A 26,300-nucleotide genomic window follows, 5' to 3' on the forward strand; every position below is an offset into this window, starting at 1 on the left:
CTGACAAAAACCTGTATGCCTGAGTGCTGTAATATAATAAATTTAGAGCCAACAGCTTATTTTCGTCTTTCCATCTTGCAGCACGTTTCTCTTTCAATAGCATGCTAATCTGGCTTAACAACAAGTCAAGGGAATCTTTTTTTAAATATCGGGATCCTATAGTTTTTAACATTCGTTTGTCCTTGTTCACTTGCTCCTTCTGATACAGTTTCTGTCGCTGTCTGTAGGCATTTTCCTTGTCCCGTAATAGTTTCGCTCGAAGTCTAGCGATTTGCACTTTCTGACACTTCACACTCTTTTGTAAGACACGAACAGCTGCACTTAATCTAACCACTTCATCGTCAAAGCAGGTCTGTGTTGACGATTCACACGAATCTGGCACTGATACATGGAGAGTTGAACCGGCTGCTTCTGTGTCATAGGACGGTTTTACTGCTTTAGATTGACTGTCGAATCATTGTGGCAGTTTCATCGTCAGCTGAGGTGGCTTATTTGGAATGTCAAACAGTGTAGGTACTGCATTCCACACGAGTTTTTTGTTGTCTGCGTTCATGAACTGGTTTTGTTCGAAATGTAGCGAACAAAACCTAATATTATTATACAGGTACACTGGGTCTTTCTTCATGAGATCTTCTCGCCTGCTATTAACAAGCCATTTTCCGCTCCTAAAACGAAACATTCATCATTTATACACATATAGTTTGCAAGTGAATCCTGATGATACAGTTTAGTAACAATATGGTATATACCTCTCAGGATCCTTAGGAAACCTAAAAAAAGACAGCTGTGGTGTCTTCTTCCTGTTGTTGGTGCAATTTATTGCGCTACAAACGCTCCCGCCAGTAAAAGCCATTGTATAAATCAAAATAAACAACCACTATTCTCTTTCACGATCGCGTCGAACTCACAGTGTAACCTACCAACCGCTTGGGGCACTGCTGGCGCTGTAGGCAACAAAATCGAGGCGAAGTGTCGCGACTGTTATGTTAGACTGTGGTACATATACAGATCCTACTTTGTAGGGAGCTTGAAAGTTCTTTGTTGCTGGGAAGTTCAGTAAATGACTTCTTGTTTCAGTAGATACATTAAAGTTACGTGAGTAGCGAAGTTTGAGTGCTCACAGCTCTATTTCCAAGTAGAATGTTTCGACATGTCAGAGCGAAATTTTAAAAGGTATCTGCTAGTCATTTCTGTCGATGTGGTGGCGTGTCCTATCAGAAACAAATCAGTGGGTGACCTTGCACGTAATTTCTGATCTCTCTCGCTTTCTTCTTCGTTTTGGAGTTATGTCACAGCCACGGGAGCCGAGAATACGCCAACACAATTCATTTGTTGGCGATACTGGCGAACGTGTATAACATCGCGGAGTTGGCATTAGGCGATAACTTTTATCTTTGGAAGCGTGGTGTGTGGTTAGTTTCCTGTTCCTTTCTTCTACAATCATGGCTGACACGTAAGTATGGTTAACTTGATATATATCTGTTTACATCCTACTTTAATATGGTGTATCATAAACGGGCATGAACTATTTAATTTAGACTGCAAATTTGAAGTCGTTGTAGTTGCAAGTAACGCACATAATATGTTTTAGCACTTGTGCATCATGTGCGGGTTCCATTGTATTTTGTTGGTGTTGAGTGAGAAGTTGTCTGGTACAAACTCTGTTAATCGTGATACCACCATTATTACAGCTGCTTTAATTGTTTAATTTTTTAAGATTCTAGTGTGTAAAGTTTAACAAAATTCGCCTTGGTGTCTAGTTATGGTACTCGTGTTTTGAGAGGCTACATTAATATTGTTTCGTCCGGAAGAATTGTCGTAAGATAGCATTGTTAAATCACGGTGAGTGCACTGCTGCTTTTTTGTAAGTGGTTATTTGAAATTAATTACTAAAGTGTTAACTATTACACATTCACATTGAACTCAAACTCGTAGTGTGTTGACTCCAGAAAACGTCTGTTTATTATACGTGTGTTGAAGGTATAGTTTTGAGATGGAACAATCAAAGACAGTTATGTTCAGAACATTTTTACACATGACATTGATTTGTTCCCCTATTCCCGGGAAGTGTTTTTCTCCCAGCAAATACCGATGCCAGGACAGTAGCCCTAATTCACCAATTCACAACAGTCATTGTGCCTCTTTAAGTTGTACCTAGTATATTACGAAGATACGGGTCATATTTGTTAGTATTAGAAAAAATCTGCTATGCTCACAGTGAAGTAACAAGTCGTTACATGTAATTACTTTGTGGTGGTCTCGGAATATTTATTTAAAACCACGTTTAGATTAAACCAGGTGTATTATGGAGAAGTTTGATATACTCTTTTTCTTATACATGTTACTCTTTTTCAGTCAGAAAACTGAGAAGCCAGCAGCAAAAACCCCTGAAAAGGCAGAAAAAGTAAAAACACCAGAGAAAAAGAGCGATGCAGCGTCCAAGAAGTTACCTGCAGTGCCTGAATCTGTGCTCAAAAGGCGTAAACGCCGTGATGCATCCAAAGTTGCTCAGCTAAAGGCAACTCTTAAGGTACAAAATTGATGTTTATATTTTAATCACTGATTTATGTTGAATATCCAGTGATTACTTCATGTAGCTATTTGAATGGTTTTGTGGCACAGAATGTGTATTGCATGTCTCTTTTTATGAAAGCGGCAATTTGAAGTTTCTTGTTCCCAAAATGTTAGGTGCAATACGGGCCACTTTCTCACACTTTCCCCCTTGGAATCTGAAGTACAGCTATTTTATTCAGACATATCAACTATCGAAAATAATGCACATGTAAAAAATAGTGTGGTTAGCTGTCAATTCTGTGGGATTTTTTTTGTCTTGATAATAGAATTTAATACTCACGGTAGAACAAGTCTAAGTACTCATAAAAATGGCACTTTAGTCCTTGTGTCCTGTCTCTCCGCCAACATTCATTCCCAGAGTAATTCGCGTGAATGTTTGGTCTAAATAAGACTGGCTGCTTAGTAGTGGTGCTTAATTCTTTGTAATAAGTCTAATATAATGTGCCCATAATTAATTAGTTCCCACTCCACGATCATTCGTGGCTCATTTATTGTGGTTCTTTTTAAAGACCTGTCTTGTGGTCGGTTTAGTTTTTCACATTTTTGTAAGCTGGAACTAGTTTTTTGTGATGTGATGGTTTGGTGAAAATTGTATGTACTAGTATTGTTAATATTACAGAAATTGCTGTTTAAGAATTCATTTATTCATATTAGTAAATCATCAGTGAGAATATACCTGATTCTGCTCCATTTGTCATTGTTGTTTAAATAGGCAGGCTTAGTAAGTGGAGCAATGTTTTTTCATCAAATCATGGTAGAAGGCAAGTGACTCAGTGGTAATATTAGTAACACATTTGATATGTTAATAAACAGTGATCCACCTACCTTCCCCCACAATTTAAGTAAAATCATGTCTGTTGACAATGTTATACCCTATTCCCTTGTCAATGCAGAAAACAATATTCCAACTCCCCATCTCGGCAGTCGGTTGTTTCATATATTTTGCTTGCAGTAAGGGCACGCGTTTGATACATGGCGTTTCTTGTGAAGTACCGAATGTCTAGTCACTGAATTTTGTTTGTCAGCATTTGCTCAAACATTGCCTTGTTCTCTGGAGGCTCACACAACTTTACTTCTTAACAATAAGCCTTTCCACCTGACTGACTTTTCTGAAAGTACTTTCTATGCTGGTTCATTAGAGATATTGAATGTATTAAATGTAATAGAAACATGAGAAACGGTATATTGTGGTCTGTGGGATTGTTGGAATTATTTTGCATGTGCAAACATTGAAAATGACATACTCAAGGAAAGTGCCGAATGGATATGTCAGAGGTGTGCTGACAACTTCAAAATGATAGATAACATTGTAAAACCTAACACAATATCTGATGATAGAAATTATTGTTAATTATTGCTGAGCTACAAACAAGAGGACTTAAAAATTCAGAGTGAGGAAAATAGAAGACTTAAGCTTTACTTGGAAGATAGTGATCTGCAGGTATGTGTTAATGTCTAAACCCATGGAAAGGACTGCCACAAAATGAGGTTAGGAGTATAATGGCTCCCAATAACTGGTCAGAGGTAGTAGATGGGTAACTGTAAAATTGAAGGGGGTTCTTGCAAAACTATTAACAATAAATATGGGCAGGACTTGGTTCTACCAATTGATAGCAAATATTTTTCACTTCAAAACACAGATATAGAAATTGTCAACACACCCATATGATAAAGGTGGTGCAAGAGACTCGGAACCTAGTAAATAGCAAACTAATATGTAGGAAGGAATGCGAAAATAAAGATTTATGCAGACAGTTATGCTTGAACTGTGAGGTAATTAATGTGTTGTGCTTGGAATTAGAATGTGGTTGTTCATTATATGGCTAAATTACCTGTGATGGCTTAAGTGTAAATCTATACTGGGATCAAAATTACTCTGATTGACATTTCAGCAAGTATAGCAGTAGATCCCAGCTGTCATCTAATTGTAGGGCTTTCTCAAGAGCCTTGCTGTGTTGCCTGTTCTGGAAGTACATGCAGTGCCTTTTAAAATGTGACAGGCTGGATTCCAGCAACACTGACACCCCCCCCCCCCATGCAATCTGTCATTCGCAAAATAGTTTTATAGAGTACAAAGCTCACTTTGCTGAGTAATGTCCTGGTTTAATTGCTTTTGAATGTCCATTTGTAGTGAGACAAGGTATCAAAAGGTATAGTGTTGATGCTAGTTCATACCTTTCAAAGGCACTATCACTTCTGCCAGATACTTATTGATTTTTACTTTGACTGTCGGTAGTTTAGCATGTGATGTAATTTTAAAGCTAATGTTATGACCAGAGTGTTTCATTGTGCATAATTTTGAGCTGGTGTCATTTTTTTATTTTTTTTTTCAGCAAAAGGCACTTAAGTACAAGAAGAGGAAAGAGATTTTCAAAAGAGCTGAGAAATATGTTCGGGAGTACCACAGGAAGGAGCGAGATGAAGTTCGTTTGGCTCGGCAAGCAAGAAACCGTGGGAACTATTATGTCCCTGGGGAAGCACGTTTGGCATTTGTCATCCGTATTAGAGGGTAACAACAAATTTGTATTACTGCTTTGTGATGTGGTCTGTTTGCATTGTGTTTTCATACACCAGTAAATACATTTACATTTAAAAGTTCATTCTTAACAGTGTTAACCAGGTAGCTCCCAAGGTGCGAAAAGTTCTGCAGCTGTTCAGGCTGAAGCAGATCAACAATGGCATCTTCCTGAAACTGAACAAGGTAAGTTTATTTTATAAGAAGCATATCAGTGTTTTAGACAGTTAAAAGTGCCTTAAAAGATGTTTTTGGTTCACTACTTGGTTGGTGAGGGTACTTAGAGATTCCAGCAGAGTTTCTCTTTTCTGCATGTTGTTTAGGTGGCCTAATTATCTTTGATGGATTCTTTAAGTAATGTCTTGCTGCATGATCTCAAAACAGATACCATTGTTTGCTGTCATGTACCTGTTCTTGTGACAAATGGAAGATTTACAAATAGAGAAACTTAAACCTTGCTGGGACTAAAACATCTTTCCTTTTTTCAATGGTGTTTTCCAACACCCTTGATCGTGGTAACCATTAACTTCACAAGAAATTTGGAACTTACACCTATCCACTGATATTAATGTTTATATTCCAGAGAGCACTTGCTGATAGCAGATTAGTTAGAAACTTAAAAAAGTACCCTCAGTCAAATTTGCTAAGAAATTAGTGTATATAATGATGGTTGTGTTAGAATGTGACATTGAACTATGAATTGCCAACATGAAAAACTAGGAGATGTTTAATTTCAGTTAAACATTGAAAAGTTAGATTTTGATAGCCATCTCTTGCAAATACTAGAATGTCCGTAACTGTAAGAGGTGTACATACAGTTTAATTAGAAATGGAAATTTCTGAAGAAATGGCTCCTGGAAAGTGCCCAAATAAGAGTGCTTGCAGTTTGGTAACTTTTACCATTTGGATATTTATCTTTTATCTAGTATGAAGTTCAGTCGTTCCAGCATACTATTTTGTTTAAATCTGAATTATCCTCTGGTAGAGGTTTTTGAAAGTTAAAATTAAACTTTTGTCAGTGAATTTTTTTTTTTTAACAGTGACACACATTATCTGAAAAACAGACCTATATTACTTTTGAGTTAATGAACTGATAAATTGCATTTACCATGTGAAAGCATTAATGTGTCAAATGACTTGCCATATTTTTAAGAAGTATTTTAGTGTTTTAATTCATGTGGTCCCCTTTTGTTCAGCCTCGAAAGTAAATAAAATGTCTCGAGTTACTTGCTTCCATGGTGGTCATATAATTATTTAAACAACCAAACAAAGCCTTAAAAATAAATTTTCCACCAGAAGTTGGATTTTGTAAGATGGTGTTTGGAGATAGCTTTTTCGTTAATGGCATGGAATGTTTGAAACATTCTTTGGTGTGTTATTGTCAAGTTCAGAAAGTCTAAAATGGGAAAATGGCTTACTACGCAGTCATCTGATAAGTCAGCCATAGATTTGTTTATTCATAACTTTAGCTTCTTTTTTTTAAAAGGTTCTAAAAGTTTTTCCTTTGGAGTACTCATTGGCTGTATCTTTCACAGGCAACAATAAATATGCTTCGTATTTGTGAACCATATGTGACTTGGGGAATACCAAACCTGAAGAGTGTGCGTGAATTGATATACAAGAGAGGATTTGCTAAGATAAATGGGCAGAGAATACCAATTACTTCTAATGAGATTATTGAGAAGAAATTGGGTGAGTACTTAATTCTAAAGTAGGCATGTATGAATCAGTAATAGACAAATTGTGCTAATAGTATGTGTTGTCAGCTGTGTTGGTTTGTCTACAGTGCAGTGAGTTCTTTGCAGCTAATCAGATGACACAAAAACAATCTTTCTAATGCATCTATATTTAGTAGTTCTAAATGTACTTGACATACTTTTATATGAAATTCAATGTATTTTTTCTCCCCCAGCATATTGTTCCTTCTGTATATGTGCACTTAACGAGGTGATGCAGTAGCACCTAACTTCTGCTTAAAATAACAAAATTCAGATGTCTGATTTAGGTTCATAAATCAGTTGACTTGCTGGCGTGATTCATTTTTAAAGGGCATGGCTAATTTTCTTTGCTTATTCTACCCTGTTTTTGATAGATTTTTTCATTGTTTAAACATTTTTCTTTTAAATGAAACATGATCAAAATAGGACAGTGATTAGATTTGTAGCAGGTGGATTGATTTCCTTGACCAGCAATCCTGATTTTGTTATTGAATTCCCTAAAGGACTTCCGTGATGGTTCCTGTGATAAATTCGTGTACAATTCTGTATTGTCTTCAGTCTGATGGTGTGACCAGTCTCTGCTAGTGCAACATTTCATAAAAATGTTTGGAACTAGTGACTGTTTAAAATAGCACATAAACAAGGTCTTGGAACTATTGGTAGCTTAACTTGTACAAAAATAATATTGTAGGAAATTATAGGGAAGTTAGGGAGACTTTGGGTTGAAGATGTCTGCAGGATAAAAAGGAAATCAATTCAGTCAGCTGGACTAAGGAACCTGTGGCTCCAGATTGCATCTTTGTTCTTGCTACTATTTGGTAGAACAGATTTTATTTCTGTATTTCTATGTATCTTCGTGTTATCACTCTCCTATGATATTGATTTCACTGAGATACCACCACATACAAAGTTTTCTAGTACTTTAGAAAGTTAGTGATTCTGTAAGTTGTAATATAGTCCCTGTATACTGTTATTGTCCAGTCAGTTTTTAACATGTATCATTATAAAAATTACTTTCTTAGATATGTAAATTCAAACAGAATAAAAGTTTACTGGATATTTGACAAGAATTATGACTTGATTGAGGGTTTTCTAGCAGATGAAACTCAATACATTGATCTAACAGGACAAAATCCACAGTTGTAAATTTAATTTTGGTAGTACCCCAAGGGAGTAATGGATTGTATTTTAATTATACAGGGTAGTCAGAAAATGTCTGAAATGCTTGTAGCAATGTTGCAGGATGGGTTGTACTGAGACACAAATGTTACGAAAAAAAAAATTAGATATGTTGCGCAGTTTCAGAGCTATTTAGTGTTGGAGTTAGCCAGTCAGGTTTCATTGTAGTATGTTTAGCTGCTGATCCAGAACTGGTAACTGTATGGGAAGTAGTGACTTTTGTACATCATAATAGATGTTTTTGGAAAGCCTGTAACTGCCATCCATTTATTAAATAATGGAACACTGTACCAGTTACACATTCTTTTCATGCTTAGCATATGTGTTTTGAGAATTTTTTTTTTTTCATTGTCAAACACAAATATTTGTCAGAATTTTGTTAGGTGTTCTGTGTCTTTTGCACTGTAGTCATATTTTTGAGGTTGAAGTACTAACCCAACAACAGGTTAGTGGCACATTTTTTTTCTATGGCTTTGTTCAGTGATGGCTGAACAAACTCAAATGGCAGATGCTACAAGAGATGTTGTGCATAAGTAGTTCACTGCTGAACATTCTTTATGAATGGGGCAATGTTTTACTTCTCAAGAAATGACCACAATCAAACAAGAAGTTAAGGCCTGTATGTAGTTTTACAGTCAGTACTTCTTTCCACATACCATTCATAAATGGACCAAGGCAGGTGGAAGTACTCTCTGCCATACATTGTTAATGTGGCTTGCAAAGTATAATACAGATCTAAATATGACTTAAACTGAAAATTTAGCACTGAGAAAAAGTATAAATTGTTTCTGAACATAAGTATTTAAAAAAAAATTTCAAATGCCTTTCTTCCTTAACATTTGGCATTTCATCATCTCGCAGATAGTATATTATTGACATTTGTGTTTCTTAATCCCATATTCTCTGTACATACTGACATTGTGTGGCTAGTGCCGGTGAATATCCATAATATTTCTTGTCACATGCTTCAATTATTGTAACAGAATTATATATGACATGTTAATGTGTTTTTCTATCATTCGGTAATAGTACTTTGCTTCACATTTTGGTCTAAGCAATATGTTTAAAAAATGGTCATGGTTTCATAGATGTTATTATTAATCTTTTTCAAGCATGTTTAATAACTGTTTAATTACTGAGGTTACTTAATGGTTCAGTTGTTACTAAGTATTTGGATATTGTTTAAAGATTTTGTTTTAATTATTGTTTAGGCAAAATGGGCATAATCTGTGTTGAAGACTTGATCCATGAAATCTTCACTGTTGGACCCAAATTTAAGTATGCCTCAAACTTCCTCTGGCCATTTAAGGTGAGTAACAAGCTTTTCATTTTTTATTGTGCTGTGTATGTACTTCTTGTGAATACATGTGTATAGTAGCATGGATAGTTTTCTGTTCTAAGTTAACTGTTGGGATAGTCTGTCCTTTGTTCATAGACAGCACTTGGGATTTCAGGGCATGTATAACTCAGCTTAAGGAAAAATTGTGAGCAATAATAAATCTAGGTTTTGTGGAATGACCACTGTGGTTATATCTTCAGGAGGCTGAACTTCAAACATAATCCTCTCTTGTTTGTTTTCTGGATGTATGGAGCAGCAAGTTAACAAATTTAGGCCACATTTACACCTATTTCAAGAACAAAAAATTAGTGTTCACATCTGCATATTATTTTTTGTAATAGTGCTATTAGATTTGTCTTTAATTACCCATGCACACACTTGTGCAATACATATGGAAACTGTATCCACACTAAAAAATATCTTCATTGTGTGGATAAGTTTTCAGGAACACCTACAATAGATTGGATGTGAATGGCTGTGTGTAACTTTGTCAGTGTGCCTGTATAATTTTGAAAGAGTAAAGCAAAATGACCTAGAACTACGAAATAAATAGTTGAAGTTTGAAAACATAGTGAACTTCAACATTATTTTTCTGTGAGCCATGCTTGAAGATGCAAGAGTGGGAGGGGCAATATTATAGTGTGATTAAAATTAGTTGTGACTTCTGATGTTTGGCTCACAGGAGGGGCTATGACACCATTGCATAGGTGACACCAATGGCAGGTCAGCTTTCCCTACCACACTGCCAGCCATTTGGTTGGTAAAGTGCCCTGTTGCAACACTGTGGATAAACAGTACTGTGTGGTGTTGCACATTAGATGCATCTGTCACCTCTTGTAAGGTGGTATTTTTTTGTATTGACATGTTTTCCAGTTAATGACCCAATGACTTGACTTTGAAATGTTTAAAGCATTTGTGGACTTAAGAGATTGCTTTTGACAGTGATGACTGGAGTTCTACTTGGAATTCTGAAGGTAGCAGGGATAACACAGGAGCAAAAGGATATTTGCAACTTGTACAGATAAGTCTGCAGTGAATAGTCAAATGATGTGAAAAGGAAGCAGTAGTGTAGTTTCAGGATGAGATAGATAGTTGGAGTTGACCTTGATGTTACTCCCATCTGTACATTAAGCAAGCTGTGAAGGATACCAAGGAAAAATTTAAAAAGGGAATTAAAATTCAGGAAGAAGAAACAACTTTGAAATTTACTGAAGACATTGTAATCGTCGGATGGCAAAGGGCTTGGAAGAGCAGTTGGATGGAATGTCATATGAATGTGTGGTGTCTGTTTTCTCAGACATGTTCAAAAGAACACATGCATTCACATAATTGATTCACCTCAGTGAGTAATAATCCACATACCTCCAGTGTGTATGCACTATCACATTCGACCTGTGGTAATCTCAAAGTAGTGAGCAAGGACGACATGGATGGTGACTGCAGATAGGTTGTGCTAGGTAGGGTCACCCTATGGGTGTATCGAGATGGTCTGTGTGATGCTGTGCCTGGATGGTGCAGTGGTTAATGCAGCTGCCTAGGAAGCAGGAAATCCCAGCTTTGAATTCAGGTCCAGCACACATTTTCACTCGTTGCTGCTGAGTTTTGCATGAAGTCTCGTTGCAGCTGACATCAATAGTTCCTTCTTTCTTTTCTAGCCCTTTGCCTTCAATTTACATAATATGAATGGAGTGAGTAGTGTCTTGGAAACAGAGTATAAGATGAACATGAAATGTAAAACAAGAGTAGCAAAATGTAGTTGTATAAAGGCAGGAAATGTTAATGGAATTAGATTGGGAAATAAGACGTTAAATGTAAAGGAGCTGTGCTTTGTGTAGAGCAAAATAACTTCGACTATATAAAGTGTAGTCAGTAGCAAGAAAGGCATTTCTGGGAAAAAATGGTAATTTGTTAACATCAGATATAAAGTGTTTTCATGTCTTTCCTGAAGGTATTTATCTGGAGGTTGGCTTGTACAGAGCTTAAATGTGAAAGATTAAAAGTTCAGGTAACAAGTGAATAGAAGTTTTTGAAATATACTGAAGATTGGATTGTTAAATTGAATAACTCAAGAAGGTACTGAATCGAATTGTGGAAGAAAGAAATGTATGCCACAGCCTGACTAAAAGGTCTGTTGACACATCTTGTGGCATTGTGGAGTCAGTTTTGTAGTGAAGGTAAATGTGTGTTGGGGGGGGGGGGGGGGTTCATAAAAATTGGAGAGTGAGACCAACTTGAATAAAGGAAGCAACCACTTCAACCTGTAGTTAGCAGTAGTTACACAGAGAGAAAGATTTGGACTGGGCAACTAATGTGAAGAGCTGCATCAAACTGGTCTTTGTACTACTAACAATAATTTTAATTTATGTTTAGTGTAGAGGACAATAACTGCAAAATATTAACTTTAGTAGTTTATAGTTTTCCAAAAGGAGGCTCAAAATCTGTGTGCATGGGTTAGCATGATGCATGGATTGTAGGTATTGGTCAACAAGTCCATGGCAACAACTCTGACATGAATTGTTGCCTTCCAGCTTGTTGAAAATAATAGTGCACTTTGTATACAAGTGACATGTATGTGTGACATGCTGCATGTGTCTAGTGCTACAATTTGACATTATAGCTTAATGTACAGCTTCCAGATTGTGGTCTCCATGTACATACTTGAAAATAAAATGAGAAATGCTGATAATTGTATCAATATTTACCATTTTTTGAATTGAAATTTGTCATTAATTGCTACATATCATTAAGTTTCTAAATTTTATTATTCCTTAAATAAATTTGTAAAAATTACAAACTGCATTTTTTATTAATTTAATTTATTATTCAACAGTTCCGTCTTGCCAGTCCTTGGAATTTAATAGAGTAGTTACTGAAATTGGAACAGATTGTTTGCTAGAAGGGTCTTAAATCCCTTCTCAGGACAAAAATCTATAAAGAAACTTACCACTAAAATCAATGCAGAGAGAAACAATTTAGACCAGTTTCCACTTTCCTTATGAACTTGGTGCAGGTTTATGCTTAGATTCTGGAGATCTGTTTCTATGCAAAATATATCTATGTTCAGCTGTCTGTGATTGCCATATATTACAGTACAGGCAAGTTGCACTGTACTAGGTTTCCAGTGGAGATTTTTTGCAATGGGCAGTATAGAGTTAAAATATACAGTGAACTCGATGTTGCATCCTGTACTGAAGAGTACACAGTTTGAAGATAAGTAAAGCAAATTGTTGAAATTTTTCACTTGAAAACTTGACTGCCTGTAGGAGACCCACTTTCCAGTAGTTTTGGACAGTCTACAGATATTAACAAGGAGAGGCTGTGATTGACATGTTACTAAGAGTGTCAGTATATAAGCTAGAACCACTTGCGAATAACTCCTATGAAAGGATGTAGGTTGCCATGCTACAATCGTGGAAAGAAATTGGGGCAATTGCCATTACACTGTTTCATATTGAGTGTAATCCTTTGTACCATTCAACATGAAAAATTTTGTAAAGACGTCACCTATGCCCATCTGTTGTAAATGCAAGACAGAAAATTCTTAATATTTAGGACAGTGGCAAAGTTCAGTTCCACTAGTCTGCCTGCATGCAAATTGCACTTCCTACAATGTATTTTATTATTTGATTCAGATGTTGAAGCTCAAAGTGAATCAGTATGTAATGGGAGGTGATTATTAGATTCATGAGTGATTGAATTGTAATAGAGGAAGGAATACAAGAGTTACAGGGGAATATGTGGTTCATAGTAGGAATGAGAGAGAAGAATGAATAATTGAGTTATGCAGTAAATTTCAGCTAGTAATAAATACTGCCCAGAAATCACAAGTATGTTGTATATGTGGAAATGGCCTGGAGAAAGATTTTAGCTATATTAAATCATGGTCTCTGTGGAATGAGGTGTTGTTGTTGTTGTCTTCAGTCCTGAGACTGGTTTGATGCAGCTCTCCATGCTACTCTATCCTGTGCAAGCTTCTTCATCTCCCAATACTTACTGTAACCTACATCCTTCTGAATCTGCTTGGTGTATTCATCTCTTGTTGGTCTCCCTCTACGATTTTTACCCTCCATGCTGCCCTCCAATGCTAAATTTGTGATCCCTTGATGCCTCAGAACATGTCCTACCAACCGGTCCCTTCTTCTTGTCAAGTTGTGCCACAAACTCCTCTTCTCCCCAATTCTATTCAGTACCTCATTAGTTATGTGATCTAGCCATTTGATCTTCAGCATTCTTCTGTAGCACCACATTTCGAAAGCTTCTATTCTGTTCTTGCACAAACTATTTATCATCCATGTTTCACTTCCATACATGGCTACACTCCATACAAATACTTTCAGAAACGACTTCCTGACACTTAAATCTATACTTGATGTTAACAAATTTCTCTTCTTCAGAAATGCTTTCCTGGCCATTGCCAGTCTACATTTTATATCCTCTCTACTTCAACTATCATCAGTTATTTTGCTTTCCAAATAGCAAAATTCCTTTACTACTTAGTGTCTCATTTCCTAATCTAATTCCCTCAGCATCACCCGACTTAATTCGACTACATTCCATTATCCTCGTTTTGCCTTTGTTGATGTTCATCGTATATCCTCCTTTCAAGACACTGTCCATTCCGTTCAACTACTCTTCCAAGTCCTTTGCTGTCTCTGACAGAATTACGAACCTCAAAGTTTTTATTTCTTCTCCATGGATTTTAATACCTACTCGAATTTTTCTTTTGTTTCCTTTACTGCTTGCTTAATCACAGAAATCGGACAGCTACATAAGTGAATGTGAAGAGACATGGGGTAACAGAAGAAATACATTATTGATGAAAGAAAGTAAAAGAATGTTAAGAAATAAACAAGAAGTGCAAGGAAGCAAAGGCGACAGAGATGCAGGAAAAATCTGAAGCATTGGAAAAGAAATAGTTTGTTAGACTGATTTTATGGAATGCAGTGAGAATTCTACTGTTAAATACAGAGGAGAAAGCAGATAGGTGAGAAGAGTATATTGTGAACCCCTCTGAGTGGGGGAATCTGTCTCGTGGTGTGGTACAACTAGGAGTCAATATGGAAGACACACAGGATGCAGTGTCAGAGATACAGTTTTGGAAAATTTGCAATTGGATAAGGCAGAAGGGTTAAACACATCTAATTTCTAAAACATTGGGGAAGTGGCAACCATATGATTATTAAAGTTGGTATGTTGAATTGGGGACATTAGAATTACCATCACTTTCAGTAGAAATACCATCAGACTTGTGGAAAAATATCCACACAATCCCTACGATACCAAGGTCAGATAGGTGTAAGAACTACTGTGAGGTCATTTTAATGTATCTAGGATCTAAGTTAATAACAAGAAAAGTTTTAATTCAAACTGGCACGAGATATTAGAAATTCTGATAAACAGAAATGAGCTGTAGGGGAGGGTTGGTAATATAAAATACTTAAGACACAAGAGGAACAATAAAAGTTGAAGACCAAGAATGAAGTGCTCGGGGGTTGTTTTTCTTTATTCATTTTGAGACAGGTTTCATGCCCTGGCCACAGAACAAAAACATTGCAAGTGAAGTCTGAAACCATGTGTGTAGAACTAAGTCGTGGATGGACGTAAGAATAAAGTGGTACTCACCACATGAAGTATTTTCTCAGACAAGCACAATGAAAAACCCTGTGGGCAGTTGGGCTACGGAGACTGTGTGTGTGTGTGTGTGTGTGTGTGTGTGTGTGTGTGTGTGTGTGTTCTATTTTGGAACATTTTGTCCAAATGCTTAATATTGTAAGTCTTTTTCTCTGTGCTTTTTATAAGACTTGGAGCCTTGTCTGTGTGATCAGCAGCAATCTATTCTTTCCATTTTGGTAGAAGTAGGCTGCCATGTGAATGCAGGCCCTGCATACAAATAAATCTGTAGATTCATTTGACAAATTAATTTATTACAGTTTATTGTTTGTATCAACCTATAGATAGCTATAAAGTGTTGGTCATGGTATCCACATTTATAGTTGCAATAGCTATTGTTACTGAGGATAAATGCTGTAATTGGAAAGAGATTCTGAAGTTTTACTTTTTGTTTCAGCTCAATACACCAACTGGTGGTTGGCGCAAGAAGACAAACCATTATGTTGAAGGTGGTGACTTTGGAAATAGGGAGGACAAAATAAATGAACTGCTTCGCAGAATGGTGTAATTGAAAGACTTTAATAAATATGTAATTAAACGTGAAGTTTGCAGTACTTACTTTTCATACCTACATCTACATGGATACTCTGCAAATCTCATTTAAGTTCCTGGCAGATGATTCATCAAACCACCTTCAAAATTTTCCTATACCAAACTCGTATAGCACGGGGAAAAAACTAACACCTATATCTTTCCGTGTGACCTCTGATCTTTTATTTTATTATGGTGATCGTTCCTCACTATGTATGTTGGCATCAACAAAATATTTTCTCATTCGGAGGAGAAAGTTACTGATTGAAATTTCATGAGAATATTCCACTGCAACGAAAAATACCTTTGTTGTATTGATGTCCACCCCAAATCCTGTGTCGTTCGTGACACTCCTCCCATATTCTGGGATAATATAAAACATGCTGCCCATCTCTGAACTACTTCACAGTACTGTTATCTGGTAAGTTTACCACCCGCTTAGAAGTATTCTGAAAGAGGATGGCCAAGGGTAGTGTAAGCAGTCTCTTTAGTATATCTGTTACATTTTCTAAATGTTCTGCCATTGAAACAGTCTTTGGGTAGCCTTCCCCGCAACATTTTGTGTGTGTTCTTTCCGATTTAAGTTGTTCATAATTGTAATTCCTAGGTACTTAGTTGAATTTACAGCCTTTAGATTTGACTGGTTTATCGTGTAACTGAAGTTTAATGGATTCCTTTTATCACTAAAGTGGATGACCTCACACCTTTTGTTGTTTAGGGTCAGTTGCCAATTTTTTGCGCCATTACTGATATCTTTTCTAAATAGTTTTCTAATTTGATCATCTGATGACTTTACTAGCCGATAAACAACAGCGTCATCTGCAAACAACTTAAGATGGCTGCTCAGATTGTCTCCCAAATTGTTTATATAGATAAGGAACAGCAAAGGACCTAAACACTACCTTGGGAAACGCCAGAAAACACTTCTGTTTTACTCGATGACATTCCGTCAATTACTATGATCCGTGACCTCTATGCCCATTTTTTGAAAATATTGAAATCTACTCAGATTTTTTGAAATTTTGTAAAAAATATTTGTATTTAGTGAAGTTTTCTTCCAGATTCTATTATTGTTTTACATTTTTCGTTTAAATTTAATGGGAAAATTTAAGTGGTAGTTAAAATCTACCTCCCTTGGTAGTAGATGTGACTTCCCACAATGGTCTTCTAACTCCGCAGATAATAGCATTACGTGACCTTAGAACATACGGACATATTTCTCTGGGTTGATTGACAGCAACAATGGCCTCAACAATGATTCATTTCCCTGTGGTTCTTTGTTTCCTGTTCAGTGGTACTTAGTCCAGTATTTTATACAACTATGATTGAAAGTGTATTGACTGACAGAAATATCACAGCTTTTGGAAGCATCTACAGATTCTGATGAAACTAATGATGTAGTGAGTGAACCTGAGGAGGAATGTTGTGTGCGAGGATAGAATACCTGCAGAAGCCGAAGATGGACTCGGGGCACCTCAAACAGATGACGATTCAGCTTGCAAGGTTAGTGACAAGTCAATTACGAACAAAGGAAAAATTTGTAGCTCCAAACCTCCTCACATTAGAAGATGAGTAGCACAAAACATAGCGACAGAAAGAGGAGGAATAAGAGGAGACGAAAGTACCGTGGGAACAATAAGAGTATCATTTGAAAAGTGTTTATCACCAGAAATTGTCAACATCATAATAAAGTATAACGATGAAGAGGCATTTAGGCAGAAAATACCTAAGATAGACTTTAATTCATGGCTTATATAGGGCTACTTACTATTATGGGGAAGGAAAAAGACAAATCATCTGTTACATATGTATGGTCCTACACTTCAGGATGGTTTATTTTACTGCTATCATGAGTCAAACCAGATTCCAGCAGCTTACAGTTGCAATGTGATCACAGGAAACGTGATAAGTTGGCTGCAATGCGAGAAGTTTTTTGATAAAATGAATGAATTACTGCCAAAATATTATTCTGTTTGGATGCCCACTGTTACTGATGAATGTTGTCATTTTTCTGTGTCAGGTGTTCCTTCAAGGTCTTTATAAAGGAAAAACTTGGTAAATACAGTACATGCATGCTCACAGATGCTAAAACCAGATGTTACCAGCATGGAGCCGTATGTTGGGAAAAGAAATGATGGTACACAACAATCAAGTTCTGTTGCTGATATGGTCAAATGCCTGGTGGTTCCTGTACATAATTCAGGGCGAATGTCACCACAGATATTACACTTCAATTGATTTGGCCAAAGATCTATCGAGGAATCACGAGCTAACTCCCAAGGGAACATTACATGCTAATAGAAAACCTCGAGAACTGAAGATACCTCAAGACGAGAATTATATTCTAGTGAATTTGCTTTCAGTGATAATAGTACTCGAAATATTCCAATCGCAATTGTTTCTTATATTCCCCGTGAAAAAAAAAAAATCTGTTTGTATCATGGCAACACTATGACGCTGCAATTGGTTCGCCTACTGACACGTAAACAGTTATAAATTTATATTGTGAGACTAAAGGTGAAAGCCGGCCGCTGTGGCTGAGTGGTTGTAGGTGTTTCAGTCCGGAGCCACGCTGCTGCTACATTCGCAGGTTCAAATCCTGCCTCGGGCATATATGGGTGTGTTAGGTTGGTTAGGTTTAAGTAGTTCTAAGGTGACATTGACACAATAGATCAAATGGCGAGGAAATATTCAACTAAAAGGGTGACAAGAAGGTGGCCGCTGTTTGTTTTCTATACTCGTGTGGGCCCAGCAGCGTTAAATAGTTACACACTATTTTTGTTGATCTTCCTGGACTGGAATAAGGAAAAAACCTAATAAGTGACGACTTTTTCTTCAAGAACTGGGAATACAGCTCATGAAACCATACATTGAAGTAAGGGCTACAAATATTGCAGGAGTGTCAAAGCCTGTAGTTTCAAGTATGGAGGGTATTCTTGGACAGAAAATTGAACAGAACTTCAGTGCAAAGGAAGCTCATGGAGGTAAGGCTGGATATCACTTGCGTGTTAGTGGAAGCTGTTCAAAAGCAGAAAAGTACAACAAAGTGAACGAAACAATAATCTGCAACAGTCATAACAGATACACATGCTGTAAACAGCAAAAAACTGTTGTATGGTCACAGTGTAAAGTAGATTCTGAAGAAAGTGGTGAGTAATTCTAACAAAAGTTTTATGTACATAAGCTATTTGTATATTACCTAAAGTTTTTGTAATATTTTTTAATTATACACTACTGGCCATTAAAATTGCTACACCACGAAGATGACGTGCTATAGATGCGAAATTTGACCGACAGGAAGAAGATGTTGTGATATGCAAATGATTAGATTTTCAGAGCATTCACACAAGGTTGGTGCCGGTGGCAACACCTACAACATGCTGACATGAGGAAAGTTTCCAACCAATTTCTCATACACAAACAGCAGTTCACCAGCGTTGCCTGGTGAAACGTTGTTGTAATGCCTTGTGTAAGGAGGAGAAATGCATATCATCATGTTTCCGACTTTGATAAAGGTTGGATTGTAGCCTATCGTGACTGCAGTTTATCGTATCGCGACATTACTGCTCGCGTTGGTCGAGATTCAATGACTGTTAGCAGAATATGGAATTGGTGGGTTCAGGAGGGTAATACAGAACACCATGCTGGATCCATCCCAACGGCCTCGTATCACTAGCAGTCAGATGACAGGCATCTTATCCGCATGGCTGTAACGGATCATGCAGCCACGTCTCGATCCCTGGGTCAGCAGATGGGGACGTTTGCAAGACAACCACCATCTGCACGAACGGTTCGATGAAGTTCACAGCAGCATGAACTGTCACCTCGGAGACCATGACTGCGATTACCCTTGACGCTGCATCACAGACAGGAGTGCCTGTGATGGTGTACTCAACGATGAACCTGTGTGCACGAATGGCAAAATGTCATTTTTTTTTGGATGAATCCAGGTTCTGTTTACAGCATCATGATGGTTGCATCCGAGTTTGGCGACATTGCTGTGAATGCACATTGGAAGCGTGTATTTGTCATCGCCGTACTGGCGTATCACCCGGGGTGATATGGCGTGCCATTGGTCACCTCTTGTTCGCATTGACGGCACTTTGAACAGCGGACGTTACATTTCAGATGTGTTACAACCCGTGGCTCTACCCTTCATTCGATCCCTGCGAAACCCTACATTTCAGCAGGATAATGCACGACCGCATGTCGCAGGTCCTGTACGGGCCTTTCTGCATACAGAAAATGTTCGACTGCTGCCCTGGCCAGCACATTTTCCAGATGTCTCACCAATTGAAAACATCTGGTCAATGGTGGCCAAGCAACTGGCTTGTATAATACGCCAGTCACTACTCTTGATGAACTCTGGTATCATGTTCAAGCTGTATGGGCAGCTGTACCTGTGCACGCCATCCAATCTCTGTTTGACTCAATGCCCAGGCGTATCAAGGCCGTTATTACAGCCAGAGGTGGCTGTTCTGGGTACTGATTTCTCAGGATCTGTGCATGAAAAGTAATCACATGTCAGTTTTAGTATAATCCAATGAATACCCGTTTATCATCTGCATTTCTACTTGGTGTAGCAATTTTAATGACCAGTAGTATAGTAAAGTGTACTTCAATAGTACTAAGACATTTACTACTAATTTTTCTTGAGATAATTTAGACTTGGAAATGTAAATGACGCAGTAAGTGAAAGATATAAATGCATTATTGAAAACAGTTTTAAAAGAAATATTCAGGTTCTGGATCCTGATTATGGATCTGTAGATCTTTCAAAAGTGTGTTATTACTGTAATTCAATGAACTCTATTTTCTAAATTTTTTATGGTGGGCACAAAGGACCCCGTCCCCCTAGGTAATACACATTACTGAAAATAGCTGTCTCGCGAGGGTTAAGATGTGGCAATTGATGCCGTATCTGTCACTCAGCAAAGTAAGTGTGGATGCAATTACACACACTGTTGGATATTCAAAAGTATAAGAGAGGTTCTGCTATGTCTAATGGTGGAAAACAAATCACACAGAAAAAGCATTTGTCTTGATTTGTTGCAACGTTTTGAAGCTGAGAGGGAGGCCTTTCTGTCCCGTATTATGTCAGGTAATAAAACCTGGGTACACCATTTTTAGCACAAAACGAAATGACAGTTGATGGAATGGTGCCATATCCACTCCCCCACATAAGGAAAAATTCAAGCAACTGCTTCCTCTGGTAAGGTCATGTTCTGGGACTGTGAATGTGTGATTCTCATTGATGTGATGTCAAGAAGCGGTACTATTAATTCAGAAGCATATGTCGAAATGTTAACAAAACTCTGTACCACAGCAACCCAGGAGATGTTTTGCTGCAACATGATGACACTTGGCCGTACACAAGTGTAAGGACTGCTGAACACATCACAAAACAGGGTTGGACAGTGTTACTCCATTCACCCTACAGCCCTGGCCTAGTTCCCTTTGACTACCACTTGTTGGGCAATTAAATGATGCCATTCATGAAGGGAATTTTGAGGATGATGTGATTCACACAGTGAAGTGCTGGCTCGGCCACCAGGACAAGGATTGGTACAGACAGAGCATACACACCCTGATTTCATGCTGGAGGAAGGCCATACAACGGGGTGGAGATTACGTGGAAAAATAGTGTGTAGATAAAACACCCATTTTTTTCATGTGTGTAATTCGCATTATGTTTAATACAGAACTGTTGAAGAAAAAAAAACACGCTTCACTGCTTAATGGGCAACCCTTGTATGTTCCAAAATCATGCTGCTTATCAACGTTAATGATAGGGGCCTGTAATTTAGTGGATTACTCCTACAATCTCTTGAATATTGGTGTTACCTGTACAACTTTCCAGTCTTTGAGTACAGACCTTTCATTGAACAAAGAGTTGTCTATGATTAAGTATGGAGCTATTATCAGCATTTCCCAAAAGGAATCTAACTAGTATACAATTTGAACCAGAAGACTTGGTTTTGTTAAGTGATTTAAGTTGCTTTACTACTTTGAGGATATCTACCTCTACGTTACTCATGTTGGCAGCTATTCTTGATTCGAATTCTGGAATATTTACTTTTTCTTTGGTGAAGGAATTTCGGAAGGCTGTGTTTAGTAACTCTGCTTTGGCAGTACTGTTCTTGATAGTATTTCCATTGCCGTCGTGCAGAGAAGGCATTGATAGTCTTGCCACTAGCATACTTTAAATACGACCAGAATCTCTCTGGATTTTCTGCTGGGTTTTGAGGCAAAGTATTATTGTGGAAACTATTATAAGCATCTCGCATTGAAGTCTGCACTAAATTCAAGCTAGTTGTGGATAGTCAGAAGTATTTTGATTTCAGGCCACAAGTGTTTTGATTCTGGCTGCTGCCAACCTCAGCTGTGCAATACAGAATGCTGCATACTGTATGTACATTGCACTGTGATTGTTGTCTGTGTTGTGTTGCAAAGTGAGGGGTGGTTGCACATTACAGAGTGAGGCCATAAAAATTAACAATTTCGCTGAATACTGCGGGCAGGTGAACAAAAATAAGAGCTGCTTCACCCCATCTCACAGCCGATGAAATGAGCTGTAGCATACACAGGAGTAAGCTACAGCACTGTTTGTAGAGTTTAAAAAATTTTGTAGAGATAATCCTGGGAAATCACTTGGAACTCTCAGAAAAAGAGGTAAATATCAGTTCAGTTCAAACAGTTAGACATTGTTTCGAAACTTTCACTTTTGTCTTAATTAGTTTAAAATGTTTAATTGTGAGTGTAAAGGCTGAGAGGGTGGCGGTACTCAGTGTCTCCATAACAAATACAGGTCCGCAGGGGAGGGATAGACTTTTTAACTTCTGTATATACACAGTTGCAGGTTATGTCACTGGGTATTGTACTGCACCTTACAATCATCATGTAAATGACTCCTCGTTTGCGAGTAACAAAAAAAGTCCTGTGATTCCCTGACAGACTATAGCTGCAATAAGGAGTGTAAGTTCAAAGACCTTACCGTAGCATAGAGGTTAAGGTAATTGACAAATATTCTTAGGCTGATGGGTAGGAATCATGTTGCAAACTCTGTCATCGTTTTTATTCAGTTAATTGGAGCTGTGTGGTGTCACACATGACCATGTATGTCAATAAATAATATAAGTTAATAATGTATGGAAAATTCTGGCTGAAAATGATGAATTATTTATGAATAAATGAGACGACTAGCCAAAAGATAGTAGCACTGCATCAATGATAGGCACACAAACAAAAGATATGGAGTTTGGTTAGCTTTTGGAATGCACTTTCTTTTTCTAGCGGTTATGAAAAAACATGTGCCCCCCCTTTACACACACACACACACACACACACACACACACACACACAACAGAGTTTTGCATCACCCCAGTTCCCAGAACTCCTGAAGATAGACATTAACTGTGGATATTGTATCACAGGGACAGTCCCTTGGACTGTTCAGAGATGTCACTAAACCCACACAAAGATGTAAACAACCATGCATGAGCAGTGCCTATTAGACGGAGGGGGTTCGACTGTCGATCAGTCATTACACCAGAAAGGAGCTACACTGCTTGTGTTGTCTGTAGTTCAACCATGCCTAGACGATCAACACCACGGTTTGATTGCGTCTGCATTGTTATTTTGTGCCAGGAAGGGCTCTCAATGAGGGAAGTGTCCAGGCATCTCTTAGTGAAAAAGCGAGGTTGTTCGGACATTGAGGAGATACAGAGAAACAGGAACTGTCGATGACATGCCTCGCTCAGGCCGCCCAAAGGCAGTGGATGACTGCTACCTTCGGATTATGGCTCGGAGGAACCCTGACAGCAACAGCACTATGTTGAGTTATGCTTTTTGGGCAGCCACAGGATGTCGTGTTAAGACCTGAACTGTGTGCAATAGGCTGCATGATGCGCAACTTCACTCCCGACGTCACTGGCGAGGTCCATCTTTGCAACCACAACACCTTGCAGCACGGTACAGATCGGCCTAACAACATGCTGAGTGGACAACTCAGGATTGGCACACGTTCTCTTCACCAATGAGTGTCGCAAATGCCTTCAACCAGACAATCGTCGGAGACATGTTTTGAGGCAATGTAGTCAGGCTGAACGCGTTAGACACACTGTCCAGTGAGTGCAGCAAGGTGTAGATGCCCTGCTGTTTTGGGATAACATTATGTGGGGCCAACATACACTTCTGGTGGTCATTGAAGGTCCCATAGCGGCTGTACGATAAGTGAATGCCATCCTCCGACCGATAGTTCAAACATATTGGCGAGGCATTCGTCTTCATGGGCGGCAATTCGCGCCCCCATCATGCACATCTTATGAAGGACTTCCTCCAGGATAACGACATTACTCGACTAGGGTGGCTACCGGTAGCATGCTCTACAGACATGAACTCTATCGAACATGCCTGGGATAGACTGAAAAGGGCTGTTTGTGGACAATGTGACCCACCAATCACTCTGAGGGATCTACACTGAATCACCATTGAGAAGGGGGGACAATCTGGACCAACACTGCCTTGATGAACTTATGGATAATATGCCACGACCAATACAGGCATGCATGTATGCAAGAGGACTTGTTACTGGGTGTTAGAAGTACCAGTGTGTACAGCATTGTGGACCACCATCTCTGAAGGTTTTGCTGTATGGTTGTAAAACATGCAATGTATGGTTTTCATGAACAATAAGAAGGGCAGAAATTATGTTTATATTGATCTCTATTCCAATTTTCTGTACAGGTTCTGGAACTCTCGGAACCAAGGTGATGCAAAACTTTTTTTGATGTATGTATGTATGTTGTGTAGGGGTGGGGGGCAGTGAGTTACCTTTGGTTTAGGCCAGGGAGGTCATGGCAGTGAAGGGTGTGTTGTAAGAACAACTCCCATATTTGCAGCTCATTAAAGCTGGTGGTGGGGAGGATACAGATGGGGTGGTCTGTGAAGCAGCTATTGAAATCTCGCATGTTCTCTGCTGGATGTTGTGCCATTGGGTGGTCTACCTTGCTTTTGGCAAGAGTTTGGCAGTGGCCACTCACTGTACCTGACTGCTGGTTGGTTGTCATACCAATGTAAAATGCTGTGCAGTGGTTGCAACAGAATTGGTATATAACATGGCTGCTTTCACAGGTAGCCCAGCCTCTTATGGGGAAGGATAAGCCTGTGACAGGTCTGGAGTAGGTGATGCTGGGTGGATTGGGCAGGTCTTGCATCTGGGTCTTCCACAGGGGTATGATCCCTGCGGCAGGCGACTGGGCGTGGGAGTGGCTTGGAGGTGGACTAGGATGTGGTGGAGGCTGGGTCGGTGGTTGAACACCATTTTAGGAGGGATTGGAAGTGTCTTTGATAGGATGTCCCTCAATCAAAGCTCTGACGAAGATGGTGGTTCAGTTGTTACAGTCCGGGCCAGTATTGAGTGACAGGGGGGTTGCTTCTTGGTGGTTGGTTTTTGGGGTGGATGTGAGGATCAGGTGTGTGAGAGGATACGGCATGGGAAATCTGTTTGTGAATTAGGTCTGGAGGGTATTCTACGAAGGCCTGCGCGAGGTCTTTAGCATACTGGACAAGGGAGTTCTCATCACTGCAGACGTGTCAACCCCACCACCAGCAGTTTTCTGAGCTGCACAGGTAGAAGCTATACTTTTACAGCACATCCATTGCTCCCATACCGAGTGAGGTGGCGCAGTGCTTAGACACTGGACTCGCATTTGGGAGGACGACGGTTCAATCCCGCGTCCAGCCATCCTGATTTAGGTTTTCCGTGATTTCCCTAAATCGCTCCAGGCAAATGCTGGGATGGTTCCTTTGAAAGGGCACAGCCGACTTCCTTCCCCATCCTTCCCGAATCCGATGAGACCGATGACCTCGCTGTCTGGTCTCCTTCCCCAAACAACCCAACCCCCATTGCTCCCATAATATCCCTGGCCTAAACCTAAGATAATTCCCGCTAGAAAAAGGAAGTGCATTCCGAAAGCGAGCCCAGCTTTTGTTTGTGTGCTTATTGACAATGTAGCACTTTTGCCTTTCTGCAAGTCATCTCCTGTATTCCTAAATAATACTAAATTGATATTCTTGCTAGGTGAGCACATATCTACTAAGGTGGCTGTGATGTAATTTGCTTTCAAGCAAAAAATATGCTGCCTTAAGGTCCATTACAACCTTAGTACCTGTACTTGCTAAGTAATATCTGAAATTACGAATCCCTAAAAGACTGAAAATGACCCTCTGTTGTGGTAAACTGTTGCTTCTATTTTGTCAGTCATGCTTGCAGTTGCTATCGGTTTTTATAGTACCAGGATGAGCCTCATTCAGTTGGTACACCCAATTCAAAACGTGGATTGTAACAGGTCATGTAAAGCTCATTATTCAAGTAATTGTGGATTACACAGCTATTTCGTAATCTCTTCAAAATCCCATTGCTATTCCTCACTCTATTATTGTAAAGCCTTGTTTATCAATAAGTTCAACAAATAAGGTTTGCTAAGTGATTGACTACTAATAAACTTTCTATACCAACCACATAGTCAAGAGATCCTCTTAAGCTGCTTCTTAGGAGGTGCTGGAAAATTTGTTAACTGCTTGTAATTTCACATTGTCTGGTCTGATCCTTTGTGTGTTGAAAATGTGTCCTAGAAACTTAATTTCATCTTTTCCAAATTAGACTTCTAAATTTGCAGTTACACCTACCTATCCAAAAGCCTGTTTAATTAACTGTTAACTGAGAACTTTGGACAATGATCTTGTGAAAGCTGAGGTGGAAATATTCGAACAG

The 26,300-nt window shown here is 38.6% G+C and overlaps 1 protein-coding gene across 1 annotated transcript; it reads left to right on the forward strand.

Moving 5' to 3' along the window:
- The first annotated feature begins 1,298 nt into the window (after positions 1–1,298).
- Positions 1,299–15,539, forward strand: LOC126187457 (60S ribosomal protein L7-like). The gene is made up of 7 exons (XM_049928548.1): positions 1,299–1,453; positions 2,356–2,530; positions 4,908–5,083; positions 5,185–5,275; positions 6,625–6,781; positions 9,198–9,295; positions 15,393–15,539. Exons 1-7 carry the CDS (start codon positions 1,443–1,445, stop codon positions 15,501–15,503), a joined length of 819 nt encoding a protein of 272 aa, XP_049784505.1. The 5' UTR covers positions 1,299–1,442; the 3' UTR covers positions 15,504–15,539.
- Positions 15,540–26,300: the final 10,761 nt, after the last annotated feature.

This window comes from Schistocerca cancellata, chromosome 5 (assembly GCF_023864275.1).
Source record: "Schistocerca cancellata isolate TAMUIC-IGC-003103 chromosome 5, iqSchCanc2.1, whole genome shotgun sequence".
NCBI classification, from domain to species: Eukaryota; Metazoa; Arthropoda; class Insecta; order Orthoptera; family Acrididae; genus Schistocerca; species Schistocerca cancellata.